The sequence below is a fragment of the Ursus maritimus genome, unplaced genomic scaffold (assembly GCF_017311325.1).
Source record: "Ursus maritimus isolate PB19 unplaced genomic scaffold, ASM1731132v1 scaffold_13, whole genome shotgun sequence".
NCBI lineage: Eukaryota > Metazoa > Chordata > Mammalia > Carnivora > Ursidae > Ursus > Ursus maritimus.
Window position 1 is genome coordinate 13,536,173 of NW_024423675.1, and position 15,772 is coordinate 13,551,944.

At 40.3% G+C, this 15,772-nt stretch overlaps 1 protein-coding gene across 2 annotated transcripts in view; it reads left to right on the plus strand.

Annotated features, from left to right (window-relative positions):
• Positions 1-2,507: 2,507 nt before the first annotated feature.
• GRIK2 (glutamate ionotropic receptor kainate type subunit 2) overlaps positions 2,508-15,772 on the plus strand; it is a 635,255-nt gene continuing 621,990 nt past the window's right edge. For both annotated transcript variants that reach the window (XM_008704998.1, XM_008704999.2), the window contains exon 1: positions 2,508-2,963. In XM_008704998.1, the coding sequence (XP_008703220.1) occupies positions 2,849-2,963 (115 nt within the window). In that variant the 5' untranslated portion in view covers positions 2,508-2,848. The remainder of the gene's footprint in view (positions 2,964-15,772) is intronic.

Here is a 15,772-nt window from a genome sequence, read left to right on the forward strand (position 1 = left end):
GTTAATGTAGATGGCTTTTGTAGTAGTATGCCTTGGAAAGGAATGACTATTAGCACATTCTGGGTATGCTAAGCAATCCCAGTAAGTCACGCTGAAATATACACACGACACAGTTGACAAAATAGTCCTCTTGACAATGTGAACAATGCAATAATTCAAAGTCCCAGACTCTGTGTAGTAGAAATATTCACATTGTCACTTCAAATGGCACATTACCCATTCAATGTACTACTTTCAATGTACTCCAGAATAAATCAATGCCTGGAGCGCTGTCCGCGGTCCTGAAGAAAGGTCGTCTCCTATCTTGCAGAAGTTCAATTAGACAGGTGGAGTTGCTGTTTGTGATGCTGAAGACTTTCAGATTAGTTGATGGATGTAAATGAACCTAATTTAGCATATGTGCAAAACTGGTTCTTTGGGGACCAATTAATAGTAAGAAAAATTTATGATGGACTTTTTACTGTTTAATATACTGGGTAAGAACTTTATGAATCTGGAAACTTGATCTTTCACTTTTCCAGCTAGATATCCAATAAATAATCCCACAAAAGCCAAATAGTTTAGAACCTAGTTTTAAGTAGAGAAGTTGCAACTGTAATGTCAAATGCCATTATGTTAACAGAATATGTGAACAAGGAGTTATGGTACATTTTGTTTTCTCAGGTTTTATTAAATGCTAACTATACTGCAAAACTGCAGTATTTTGATTAGTCACAATAGAACATGCTATTTTCAGGTAGTATATATCAATCATATTGACAGGTGAAAAAACTAAGAATATTTATTGTTGCTCTGGCTGTCATTATTATATCTGCTAGGATCAAAAGGAGAAAGAACAAATAGACTAGAATAAATGAGACAACAAATACAGAACGTATTGAACTATACATGTCTTACAGGAGACATTTTAAACATGGACTGAAGGAGTCGCTAGATACCCTTGGTTTTACCACAAGGTGTTCCTTTTAAAGTGCTCAAATAGTCAAATTATTTGATTGAATTGCCTGCTACACTGCAGAACTAGTCATTCATGATACTTATTTTTGACACTGCAGTTATGCCTCCATCTTTTTTAAAAAAGTCAATGCCCACTTAATGCTTTTGCAAAATGTAGCTTTATTCTCAAATCAGCATTTTATAATACCTTAAGAAAAAAATAGAATGAAAAAAATCACTATGATGGAATGAAAGCATTACATCATTTTCTTGCTATCTGGAATAAATAGCATTCATACCCCTCCTTATTTAAAAAATTAGATATTCTTCAAATAAGGTAGAATCTTACAATTTTTTCATAAGGTTTAACCAATGCCTTGTTAGTTGGTTATGAAAAACAGATTAATTTTAAGAAACAGGTCCAGCAGTTTGCCTTTTGTACTACTTGATCACTTAAAATATTAAAATGTAGTAATATACTTATTACTAACCATCTCAGTTTCACTAATGAATGTAAAATATTAGGACTGGGTATTTTAATCTCTATGCCTGGATGACAGCATATTACTTATTTCAACAGCAAAATGTATTTTCATGTTAAAAGAATATATACTGATGTACTTTTCTTTTCCTTGAATAAATTGCACCTGGTGAAAGCCAAGACAGTCAGCCACTGCTTGAAGACTCTAAATATTCTGACCAGGACACTAGACAATAATAAGGCATTTTTAGACAAAACTGTGACATTCAATGTTGCCCAAGCTATGATCCCACATTCTGCCTCTGGAAGAAAAACATACTCAAAAAACCAAAATGATAAGAAATTTGGGCATAAATTATTGAAGCCTTTGGAGTTGGTTATACCAACTTAAACATCATTGTCTTTTTATATAGGCACAATTATTTTAGATGAGCTAAAAAATGGCTGGGAAAATATGATTCCTTCATTTTAACTCAACACTTTCCTCCTAAAAGACCACTTGAAGAAATCTATTTTTTTAAATTCCTGGGTAGTTAAATCAAGGAATGTCCACCCAAGTTTTTAAAGACTATCTTAACTTCTGCAATTGCACTCCAATCTATATTCACTCCTGGACAAAATTTTAAGAATATAAACAAGACCTTCTTTCAACCTAACCACAGATTATATTTGCAGTAAATTCCTCTGCCTTAGACCACTTCCTTTTTTACAACTCCTAGGCAAAGTGACTTTGGCATAGCTTGTCATTTATTAAAATTCATCAGTTGATTGTAAGAAATACGCTTGCATACACCAGTCACTCTCTTAGCAAAGACTCTTATGGAAAATAAAAGCACTTTTCTCCACGTAAATAAATCCTACTTCTTTCTTGAAACTCAAGGCGGGCGATGAGATCGGTTGCATAAGAGATATTGGGAAGCTCGCTGGCAGGGAGCCTTAACAGGCAAGCAGCTATCTCAATTTTTCTCACTTAATCTTGGCTTCACGTCAGAAGCTGTGCAGCAGTGCAGTAGAATAGGGCCTGGCAAAACCTTTGCGAGCAAAGCGCCTTTTGTGCTGGGACTGTGGCTCGCTACGGACGCCTCCGAGGTTTCCAAGGCTGGATTTCCTATTGATTTCCTCCTCCTTTGCTTCCCCAGGCTCGCGCGGCCGGACATTGTGGGTGTGCGTGCTGGATTTCTCCCGGATGCTCCCCGACTAACATGGATGTCCCACCATCCCTTGCAGTGGAAGGTTGCTCCTTGGCGCAGTGAGTGAGGAACATGCAGCGATTGCTAATGGGTTTGGGAAGCGGAGACTCCTTCCTCTCTCTGTGACCATGCCGTGATCGTGTCTGCGGCCACCACTCGACGCATCCTCATTCCTACCCGAACCGGGAGCCTAACGCTAGATCGGGGAAGTGGGTGCCGCGCGTGTGGACACAGAAACACCATGAAGATTATTTCCCCGATTCTAAGTAATCCAGTCTTCAGGCGCACCATTAAACTCCTGCTCTGCTTACTGTGGATTGGATATTCCCAAGGAACCACACATGTATTAAGATTTGGTAAGATTCCCCATCTCTCTCTATTGCCTGGTATCCGCCTCCGAGGCAGCCGGATGTAAACAGGCGGGCTCACTCTGACAGGCGGGTGGGCTCAATGCGTTCTGACCTGTTCGCTGCTCCGGAGCCTCCCGGGGTTTTAAAGAACCCCCGCGTGTCACTTCATTTTCTTTTCTCTTTCTTTTATTAAAAAAAAAAAGAGGAAAAATTGGCCCCGGGAGGGTGAAGTGAGTGCCAGTGTGTGGTGGTGGTCGCTGCATTACCTCCACGCAGTAGCCAGAGATGGTGATGACGCGGGGGGCACAGCCGGCGGTTGCGCCCGCCGGTCTCCGCGGGAGCCTTCCGGGCTTGGCGGGCTGGAAGCGCGCGCCGGGGCTCCACGCCTCTCAGCTTGCGGGGCTTAAGAGTCAGTATCTGGTAACTCTTTGACAAGTTGGCGTCTGTCCGCTTCTGTCTGGGACCCGGACAGGTCCGCAAGTGAAAAGCGCTACCCTTTTCATTTCTTTTGTCCTCGGAGAGCCTTTTAGATTAATTTCACCGCTTTTCCAGCCCCTGGTGCCCTTACGGGAACACGGCGCTTTTCAAAATATTTTTGTAAGAGAGAAGGCTCTACTTAGCAAGAGGAGGCTGCTGCTTAGCTGAAATGAAATAGCGTCATAAGAAAAGGATTTTATTTTGTTTTTAACTTGTGAGTCCTCCTCTCACAGCTTTCTTACCGCGTCCTGATCTAATGAATGATTAACAGTGGTGATTGGGGCGGAGAGTAGCTGTGTATGGGCGTCTAAGTATGCATCTTTATTTCATTGTGGCATGATAAAAGAGTAGAGTGGCAGTTATATAGTAGAGGAATCTATTACTTTCCTAAGGAATCAGGGTTCCTTTAGAGCTCCAAGGAAAATTTGAACGTGGGATTCCGTGAAAACGCTGGTCAGAGGGTTTGCTTGGAGGAAATGAAGCGTTAGCAACGCTCAGCTGCTGTGGATGGCCAATGGAGTTTTAGTAGGAGCAGAACTAGTCAGGGAAAGTTCCCTTAAGTAGATAAGAGGGAGAGAGGAGAAAGCAAGCCAACCAGGTAAACACTCCCACTGTGGGCGCCTTCTTTGACAGTTCAAGTGGATTTAGACCAAAGAGTGCAAGAAACCATGTAATCCTGAGCATGTGTCTTTGGGAGCAAAACAGATACATTAAGTCAGTCAAATTTAAATTGAAGTGATTGCCTGCATCTCCTATCATGTCAGCAGCATCGTCTCTCTTTCCTTTTTCCCATGTGCTTTTTCTGTAATGATAAAATCTCTCATCTTTCGCAGGCTATGTGAAACCAGGGTAGGAATGCTTTTCACATATTTAAAAAAGGGAATCCTACCATTCCCTCCCCTCATTCAACACGTGAACACCTGGAGTCCAGAAGGCTGGTAATGACAAGAGAGAGACTACAGGTTATATCTAAATTCTTACTGTAGCTTTTTTTTTTTTTTTTTTTTTGCTTTCTTCATGCCTTTAGATGGTACTTAAGCACGTTGCTCTTAGCAACAAGCGTCCACAGGAATGCCTGTTTCTTTGGATGAGATTAAACAGGTTCCTGTATCGTTGAAAATGTGTGTGTGTTCAGCTGTTCTCCTTCAAGCATGGTAAATGCTACTGTAAGGTAGTTTTGCCCAATATTTTGAGTAGTACGACTTACTTATTTGGAATACTGAGGTATCTTCTGAAATGTCCTTGTGAATGAGTGTGCCTTAGTGTGTTTGCTTGCGGACTGGGTGGGGAAAAAAAAAGGAGACTTGGAGCCGAAAAACTGCCACCAATACTCTAAAGATTTAATTATTGCTGGTCTGGTCTTGCAGCACAATATTTGCTGAATCATTAGATTGTTACATTCGCTGATCATTTCATATCTTCATATTAAAAATCTTGGCGACTGTAGCAGAGTGTGTAGCAGCTTTCTAAAAGAGCTGACACACACACAAAAATATATTTTCCTAGACCAATGCTTACTAAGAATGTCCTTAAGAAATAGGAGAGTAGGAAAAGACCTTCTCACAGTGCCTTGATACCCTAAACCAACAGCTCAGTTTTTAGGTAACCTGTTATTTTCTCCATTAACTTCAAACATCTTCCACGTGGAGATCTATTTTCTCTGATTTCTGCCCTGAGTTATGGGGAAGGATTCTGTACATTGTAATTGTTGGACCTTTTCCCCTCTTGGGGCTATTTGGAGGTAATACTTTTGGGTCTTTTTTTGTTGTTGTTATTGTTATGGTTTTGTTTTGTTTTCATTCTGGGGAAAACATGTTTTGAGTAGACTGGGTGGTTGGTTGAGAGTGTATAAGCCATTTTTGAGAAAGGTTAATTTCAACTTCGACTCAAAGGACCAACCAAAGCCTCCTCCTTAGCTCGGTGTCTTGTAAGTGTAGGGTTTGGATTTGCTGCTAAAGCAGCTATGCCCTGGCAGTGGCCTGCCAGGTGCAGGTGAGAAGTGCTACCAATGCTGAAGAGGTGGTAACTAGTCCCTTCCCCACTTCCCCCACCGACGAGGCTTGACTAGCAGCCGCCAGCCACCCAGCGACTCCGCCTCAGTACTATGGCAACTGCTGAGCCCCGCGAGGAAGCTGTCCCAGCCCCCCTTCCCGTCAGGTGGTGGAGAACCACCCTCTAGGGCTCTATGCTGTCCTTTCTACCCTTAACCCCCGCCCTCCATGTCCCCCTACCCCCCAAGGGCCGTAACTTGACCCTGACCCTGTGTCCTCCTATCAAAGTCTGTGGATTGGGGAGCTGTCTGCACAGGACGCCGACCCTTGCCTAATCCCCTGCGATCCTCCGCAGGTCTTCCGGGTACAAAGCTCAATCGCTTGCACTGGGGCTTTCTGCGCACCCGCTCTCATCTCTCTCTCCCCCCCCCTCTCTTTCTTTCTCTCTGGCGTGCTCTCTCTCTCTCTCTCTCTCTCTCTCGATTATACACACACACCGCAGGCAAATGCACTCTCGCGATGCAAGTCTGACACTTTGGCACAATGACTCCTCTCTAGTGGCCAAGAAACTTAGGCAGCTACGCCTGGGAGTGCCTCTGTCCGGGCACACACCCCTCCTACCCTGACAGGCTTCCTCTGAACTTCACACCCGGGCCTGTTCCTCGTACCGCTTAGCAAACGTCTCCGAGAGAAGGTGCCTGGAGCACTGACCCTAGCGCGGTTTTCCTTAGCTTTAAGACAGCCCAGAGCAGTGAGGGAAGGCACCTATGGTCAGCTAAGAGTCAACTCCTCGGAAGCGAGGGGGCTGGCGCTTCTCCGTGGGTTGCGGCTGTTTTCGTCTCTGATCCCGGCTGTGCACACCTTGGCTTCTCCACAGCGCCCACCTAGTGAGAGGATATCAAGGGACAGATGGATAGCGGACAGTTAAGAGTCAGTTGCCCCACTCCAGGTCAGGTCAAACGTTCTCAGAGCCAGCTTTTCCAGGTGCCTGAGAAGCCCCCACTCCCACCGCTGCCCAGGCACTTTGGGTCCCAGGGCTATGTAAATGAGGCACCTTTGTGTCTCCGCAGCTGCGTCCTGGCCCTGCGTGTGGCTGGAGAGGGCAAAGGCAGGATTCTTCCTTCCGTTCGCGGGGGCGTGCCCCCAATACCACAGTCTCCCTGCTAAAACTACTGCAGCTCTCGGTACTTGAACACTGCATCTGTTACAGTAGCCTCCCTTTCTTCCAGCTCTGTTCAGACCTCTGCTCCTGGTTTTAGAAAGCGGCTCTGCGAGGAGGGGGGTGGGGGCAGAGGCGTGCTATACTGGACTAGCAGTCCCTTTCGTAGTTTGGGGATGTTGACATATTCTTTGAGCAGTCACTCCCTCAAGCTACCACTTATTTTCAGATCTTCGAGGTCGGGTTATTTTTCAGTCCTTATCTGAATTGGCGTTTAGAACCTCAGGAGTGAAGACATCCACCCAAACTTTCTCCCAAACTCTTGGGCAGCTTCTCCAAGCTAGTCGAGTCCGAGGAGCTGAGCGTGTGATATAGGCCATTTCTTTCCTTCAGCTGTTTCGACCTAGCTTTTCTTTTAAGCTGGCCAGTAGAACGACTTTCTTTAAAGGCTTCGCAGGCGAGGTCTTCCCCCCAGATGCACTCAGACCTCCTTGCCACTGCGCACTGGCCAGCACTCTATAGCGCAGCACGTAGCCACCTCCCAGCACACATGCGGAAGGTGAAGACAGCTAGCTCAGGGACAGCTCAGATAATTAAACCCACGACGTGAGAAGGAGTGGAAAGAGTTCCTCTGGAAATCCCCCTATTTGCTGGACATCCCATGTGCTCCCAGATACAATAATTAGTAGCAGATGTACTACAACATCAAGGAGGGTGAGTGAATTGACTGCGCTTAGAAGCCGCCGCTCTCTACAAGTTCTTTGAAAGAGATTTTTCTTCTTTTGGGAGGTGAGGTGGGCGGGAGGGAGGAGTGGCCTTACATCTGGAAGCAGGAAAACTGGCTCTTGAGAGGCGGGGATGGGGGAGTAATAGCGGCTACTGTTTGAAACAGATAAAGCCCGAACACCTGCTCAGCTGAGCTCTGGAAAGCAGGGGAGGGAAATCTTTCCAAGAATTGCCAACACAAGGGCCACTAAAAAAATATCTGTTTTTCACATAAGTTCTCACTTATTCTTAAAGCTTCAAAGACTAACTCTGATGGGATCCATCAACAGAGGCACACTCGTTTCAGAAAATGACTTTGAAAAATGATCTTTTCGTCCTCTAGAAACAGCACCCCTTCTCCACCCAGACATATGGAACTCAACACATTTTCAGGCTTTGTGAGGTTATCTTTCAGAAGTGAACAGGGGTTTATATGTCAGTAGACATTTCTTTGGACAGACACCTTCTGCTTTTTAGTTTAATTCCAGTGATTATTGCAGTGTGTTCATTCCCTGAATTCTCAAATGACACTGTTTCAACATTTACTCAGCACAGGAAAGTTAATGTGAATTGCTCCCACACAAAGGAGGAACATACCATAGACCAAACACAGGATGTATCATTGATTATCAGAGCCTTTTCAAGTCTACGCACCATTAAATAAAGTGTTGCCTGTGATAAAGATGGCATAATCTTTGATTTTCTTTTAATACTCAAAATTTCTGATACAGAAAATGCTTGCTCTTTTGTAGTAGAAATTCAAGGGAGAGGAATTCATTTTCTCTTTCTGTTCTTAAGATTTTACCGTATTATAGTAGGTCCACTTATACTTGTTCCCTGAAAATTATCAATGTCCATTTTTACACATCAGAGTAGAAAGCAGTGGACTATTTTTCAACTGCACTACATTAAATCATTAATCCACTGCATCCATAATACCTGGTGTTGGTGGGAGACCCTCAGTTTTCCCCAGTAGAATGGTCTGATGTATTAAAATGTAATTGTTTATTGTCCCGTATTTGGGTGATGATGTAGCATTATCTTCCATGGGCATTCAATTCATAGTCCAGTTATCAAGGTACTAGAAATGCTTCAAATGAATCTTAAACCCTACATCTTAGCATGTAAGGTAAGGTCAAAACCCCCTGAAAGGGAAGGAAGTAGGTGCACATCATCATTATTGACTGGTCTAGATTAAACACCAAAGAGGAAGATTTCAATCTGATAACGTCATAGGGCTTCCTGTTTTTCTTTGCTGCTTCTGCTGACAATTTTGTAAGGTAATTAAATTGGCTGATTGAAGTCACGGTGGTCATGGGGTGATAAAGACCATTTGGATTTAATGGAATTTAAAACAACAGAGCACTGAACACAACTCTTACCGAACAAGAATTTTAATGGCCCATTCCGGGTGCTGACTAAATAGAATGCCCTTAACAAGTTTAATCGAAAGGGCAAGGCAGATTACCACATTATAGTCTTTATGGTTGAAGATTGGGGAATGAAAATTATCCCTTTAAAAGACTCATTAATGCATTATCAAGATTTAATGTAGGTTAAATAAGCTTTCTTTAGATCTTCATCATATATGTGAACACAGGTTTAGGAGCAAGTTTCAATAAGGAAATATTTTTAAGAGCTGACCTAGTAAATTGAATTATATGTCTCTTACTTCAAACACAAAAGGCATTTAAAATTCTTTGAGAGTATACAGGGTGTTGAGGGTAAGTGTTGACGATGAATTCTTTCTTTAACTGAAAAGAACAAATTTGACTTTTTGTTTAAAGTTTCATCTTTGTTTTTTTTTTCCCTGAAAACAAAGCTTGTCTATAGTCGGGAGATTGCAGAGGTAATAAAGAAGATATCAATATAGTCATAGATTTCTGATGTTTTACGTTGTCTTTTTAATTCTGTCCTTTTTTTTTTTTTTCTTTTCTTACTGAAAATTCTGCATTCAGGTTACCACACTTAATCCATTCAGGTCCCTTCTCCCCAAAAAAAGGGCAGTTCCCTGCTTTACATTGGAAACACCGAAGGCAGCCAGTCCCAATGTAAAAGTCAAGCCTCAGTCTATTACGAGATTTTTCACCCCTTCAGCTGTTTCTTTCCTTGTGGAATTGTCTACTGAAAGCTGTCCATTCCTTTGATAATTCCAAAAAAACCCCAAACCCAAGTTTTCATATAAAAATCTCCAAGATTTTAATTGTACCCAATTAAAAAATTTGTTCTAAAAAATCTGAGTTGATGAAATCGAAAGCAGCAAGCATCCTAGAGGTCACCAGTTTTCACCTGCCAGCCCACCCCACATTCCACAGGTTCTCTAAGGAACACGACTTTTCTCACTCTTCCTTGATCCCCAGACAAGTAAGTCTTGTTTGTCTCTGGCCTCACACCTTTAGGGCCAAACATTTCATATTGTTGTATTTTCAAAGCAACAAGTTTAAAAGCAATTGGTTTAATAAAACCAATCTGATAAAACCAATGTGAGTAGGAGGTTAGAGATGACCATCAAAATCTCTCTGCAAGATTTAAAAAAACTTTTCACGTTACTTTTGTATTTGGGCTTTGACGTACCTCTGCATTTGTGGCAGCACTCAAATACAGTATTTGCTTATGGATTGGTTTCAAACATTTATTTCCTGAACTAAAAACTCAACATTCTTCTCTGGATTTAGTGGAGAGCCAGGTCACTAGACAGCAGGGCTTATTGTGTGAAGATCTGAAAGAGTCTGGGGAGGGGCCCTGGGTGGTACAGTTGGTTGTGTCTACCTTTGGCTCAGGTTGTGATCTCAGGGTCCTGGGATTGAGCCCCTGCATGGGGTTTCCTGCTCCGTGGGCTGAGCAGGGGCTTCCTGCTTCTCCCACTCCCTCTGTGCTTTCTCTCTCTCTCTCTTTCTCAAATAAATAAATAAATAAATAAATAAATAAATAAATAAATATCTTTTTTTAAAAAACGAAAGAGCCTGGGGAGGTTGTGACTTTCAGATATTTTCCCCATGGATACATGTAATTCTGTCAGTCTTCCCTATCGGTTACACATCTGCCCTCTTTCATGGCTTGTTGTAAGACACATATATTCTGGGAGGGTGAGCACATAGTCCCTAGACTGTAAAGTTAGGATGAGTTTATTAGATTGACTGATTCTGTCTGTGACAGAGATGCTCAGATACAAAAGAGAATACCCGGTGCCTAAGGGAGTGCTGAGTGATTAGCACTGATGTGAAGGGAAAACTGAGAAAACAGAGAAATCAAATGCTATTGGATGCCGTCTTTCCTAGATTTACTGCCAGACATCTCAGTGCTTTGTAAATTGATCCTTTTGCTTGTATTCATCCAAATCTTTGAGCATATGTGATTATTTCAAATAAGATGTCAGTGACATATCTCTTCCCAATCAAAAGGATCTTTAAATGCTTTGCATACCCTTTAAAATCAACAAACTACTTTCCCATCATTGAACTAGAGTAAGTATTTGTAAAGTGTTGCCTCTAATTCCCATTTCAGTGTCCATCTCAGTCTTGCTCTGAGTCCTTGACCCATCACCATGGGAATATTTCTCAGCTTAAATGATCAAATAAGCAAATCAAATACTAAAGAAATGTCCTGCTTCAGTTTAGTCATAGCATTTGATCTATTTTATGTTGTCTATTTAATATTGCCCTTCTTTTTACCAACTGAAGCTTTTGTATTCAGATTGTCATAGCTTGTAATGAAGGCCCTTCCTTGCCCAGAAGAAATGAATATTCTCTCAAGATGGAGGGGACTTTAGAGATCATCAAATCTAGTATCCTCAGTTTAGAGATGAATTGCCAAGATCAGTTAAATAGCTTGTTCCAGTCACAGATAATTAGTGTCAGATTTTACACCCAAACATAAATATCCTGACTGTCCGCCTAGCGATGTTTTTCAGTAAATTATGTTATTTTTCCAACGTAGCCCCTGACTCTGTGCGTTGTATCAATTTTAGGAAGAGCCACTGGTTCTGGTAGCTCCCCTAGACATTTGCCTACCTTGTTTTCTTCATCTTCCTTTCATAGAACATTATCTCATAGATCATCCCTTTTCTCTTTTTCTCCTTTTTCGTCATTCTCCTTTTCCCTCTTCCGTGACTGCCAAGGTCCTCTTTCCCTGGTGTCCAAAGCTTTAACCACTTCTCAAACAATAAATAGTAACAGAGTACATATTATGTGTCAGTCAAATAGAAATCTAAGCTCCAGCTTCTGCCTCAAGGAGTTTGTAGTCTAATTAAAGAAAAAAAACTATATATATATAGAGAGAGAGAGAGGGAGAGGTGCAGAATAGATATACAATAGTTGTTTAAAGGAGATTATTGTGGGTTTGAATTTTTATAGAACAGATGGGACTCTGGCTGGGGCCTATAAAAAAATCGTGTGATAGGGAACATGAGGGTGGAGCAGAGAGCTGTATCATTGACAAAAGACTCAGCACAAGAAAATAATTTAGTCAGAAATTAAGGTGAGCTTTGGGAGAGGGAATGGACCAGTGCTGTCCTCCTATCTCGCTTTCTATCTATGGAAGATAGGTAAGGAGATAGGTAAGGCCTTGCTTTTAGGTCATAGGATTTGGACTCCTGTAAGTAGCTTCTGGAAAGCCATTGAAGGTGAAAGGATGAGCTTTCCTTAGTGTGCAACCAGCAGTCAAGTGGTTTCTCAGTCTGTTGCTTGTGTTTCATGAAGAATAAGTGGCTCTCCCTTCTCTGTCTTACTGAAATGAAAACGAAGGATCCATCCTTGTCCTTGATCATTGAAGCCTTTAAGAAGTTCTTGGTCTGGGGTCACAGTTACCTCTGAAGTGAAATCCTGGAATGAAATAAAGCAATGTCCTTTTAACATATGGCCAGATGACATGGTTAAGCAAGGAAAAGTTTCCAGTTAATCTAAGGAAAAATGCATTGGAGGGCAATTTAAAAGTACTGTTAGCTTCTTTGAGGAATAAAAATAAACTGCCTCTGAGAAATTCTTAATGTTTGTTGTCTAACTTGAAGAGCTCTCTATTCCCTGAAGCATATGTGTATCTATATAATAATTATATATATATATATCATTATGTTGTAATTATATTTATTATGTAGTAAAATTATTGTAAATCAGAATTAAAAGTTAAATTTAAATTAAAAATAATTTTAGTAGAGTAAGTTCATCGTTAATAATATTTTCTAATTCTACATGCATTCAGGACCCAAGACTCTGAGTTTAGTTGTTTGAGTTTTGAATGTTACTCTTGACTTTGTCATCTAGTAATCATAAACTAGGAAAAATAATTAAGTTGTGCTGGGCCTTGATTTCCATTTCTATAGAATGGATATTACTTGCTACGTGTCTATCTTCCAAGGATAATATTGGAATTAATAGGAAAATATACAGAACATTCTGCCTAATAGCAGAAAATGACTTTTGGAATTGAAAGTGTAAGTGTTTATTTACCGTGTATGTTTGAAGCAAAGTAATACTTGTTAATTTCATGTACATTTAATTCAACTTCTTAAACTGTGCGTAAACATTTAAGATAGTCTGTCTTTTCTAAATTACTCTCAAATACTCTTCTTTGGAATGCACTTGAAGCTATTATAAACACATTGAAAAGGATTTATTGTCTAATAGAACAAACTTATTCTGAATTGGTAGTTTTATAGAAGAGCAGGGCCATCGTTTCTGTTTCTTCTTTAACATCTGGAGTTTGATTGGCATCATCACATATACAGAACAAGGAAGAAACAAATCATAGCTAAAATAAAAAATAATAAGCAAAGATATCATGCTAAGTCCTTTGATTTAAGATTTTTCACAACTGCATAGTTTTTCTAGTTTTTATTCACAGACGTTTTCTGGAAAGCTGTGTGTGATTTCATATATACTTCATTCTTCATCCATCTGCCCATGATGAACTTTTAGCTGTTATTCAAGTTTTGTATTTCAAGTCACAGTAATGACTGTATTTGATCCATTTGTGTCGATTCAGGAAAGTTTCAAAAACAGATTTGTTACAGTTGTTCGGGATAGATAAGTGGGACTTTTCTGTGATTACACTGGCATCTTTATCAAGGAGCTGTGTTAGGTGGTCTTTCTGGAGCTTATTCTTTAAGACATAATATAGACTTTGGTGCCACCCTTACACCATTAACCTCACTATCTTTCCCAAGGTGTTTCTAACTTACCTTTGGATCATTTTCCCCCAAGATCTAACCCAGTGTTGGGGGGCTCAGCGTAGAGTTTACAGACAGATGAAGATGCCTCCTCCTCCACCCACCACATTGGAGAATCCAGGGGACCATTTCGAAAAGTATATTCAGCTTATAATGTACTTTTATATTTGGAATTTTTTTTAAGTTTTCAAAACTTCAAAATATGAAGTTTATTAGGAAAGTTTTTTGGATGTTGAAGATAATGAGGTTTTGGATCAGTGATTCTCAATGGTCAAGAGTAGAATCAAGGAGAGGCAGTCTCAAGATTTTTATGATAATCTGTAGGAGGAATGGACTAAATATAGGTTGAAAAACACTTTCCTATCTTGTCTAGTTTTTGGGTTTCCTGGAAGCAGCCCACCCATCATGGCAGAACTGATGCTAGAGTAGGTGAAAATAGAGTTGAGTTCTTGCCTCCAGGGAGTGAAGGAAAGAGCAGTTTTTCTTTCAGTCATCTTTCCCTGAGGATTCTAGGGTGATCCCTCACGAAGCCTTCTTGGAGATCAGGGTTAATATTCCAGTCAGTCATCCTCAGCTTGTTCTGTAAGATACACTTCTTTTCCTCTTGCTGTTCCATACATTGATTGTCTTTTACAATCTGGACCAAGTTTTCTTTCTTCCAAAAGGTCTCTGTTTAGGTGGGGATTCTGCTGGGTAAATTCAAGCATTGGCAACAAACTTTGATCAGACCACAGGCTCCCAAACTTTGTTTCACTCAGAATGGAAGGAGCTTTAAATAATTTGGTTCCCAAACCTAGGTATTTTATGGATTAAAATGTTTCATTTTTTGGTTTTATTTAAATTCAAGTTAGTTCATATATTAGTGTATTATTAGTTTCAGAAGTAGAATTTAGTGATTCATCAGTTGCATTTAACACCCAGTGCTCATTACATCAAGTGCCCTCCTTAATGCCCACCACCCAATTAACCCATCCCCCCACCAACCTCCCCTCCCGCAACCCAGTTTGTTCTCTACAGTTCAGAGCCTCTTAAAATTTTCTCCCTCTCTGTTTTAAACCTATTTAAAATGTTTCATTTTTTACAGCTGCACAGTTGTAGTACCTTTGTTCTTTTTTTTTTTTTAAACTCCTATGTAATGTACATAAAAGAAACAAAACTCCAAGGCAGGTTGAGAATCAATTACTGAGCTAGATACTCCAAAGTGTTTTGACCTTAAAATTTACAATTCCTCTGTTTATAATGGGCAGATGCTTCAACTTTCTGGATTGGCAGTTGATGATCATGACTGGACTGTGTAGAACAATGAATATATTTTATAGATGAGGATTGTGGCTTAGATATTTTATTACCCCTCATAACATACATACTGTTAGGCTCTCAGCATACCACTGGAAAAGCTGACTGATTCTTTAAAACCTAAGCATTTGAATATTCATATAACAGCCCACAGCCCAAAGGGACCTTAAACAGGTGTTATATTACAAATAATGTCTAAGATGATATGTAGTTGTGGGACCTTTCCCTCTTAACCTTCTACCAAGGGAGCCCCTAATAGATCAATTTAAAATTTTGTTTCCCCAAAATCTATCAGAAAATAATTCTAGTAGACAATTGCTGTAGTTGAGAGGACACGGATTTGGTTGCCATGAGTACATGCAAATGGCCTAGAATCGAGGCTAAAAATAGAGTCTAACCTAGGTGGTGTTCATTAGAAGTCTCTTGGACAATTCTATGCTCACCCCTACCCCCCAGCTTCATTGCTCTGATTACAGTCTCTGGGTCATTGTTAGGTCATGGTGCCAAGAGTTGAAATCTGGACACAATGTTTGAATTGAAACCAGAATGCTCTTATGTATTTGTTTAAGAGAGACATTGTCAGTAATTCCATATGCCACTTTAACATTAAAACTGATACTAATATAACAAAAATGATAAAAAAAACTGTAACATCTTTATCTGTCTAAAGTATTGGTAAATAAGTGTTTTTTTATATATATTGCCTACTAGGTAAAACATTAGTTTATTAAGTATATTTCTATAACTTAACTTGCTGCCTGGGAGACTATACAGAATTATATATAGAAGACACCTTATTGATGGTCCAGTTTTAGTACACATAGTTTGGTTAAATAGTCTAATGTATTAAAATCATCATAATCACATGCATTATAATCATAATTTTAAGATAAATATTGAAGAAATTCATCAAATTAAATTTACTATTCCTCAGAAGTTTTTTTTTTTTTTTAATTGGGCTCAA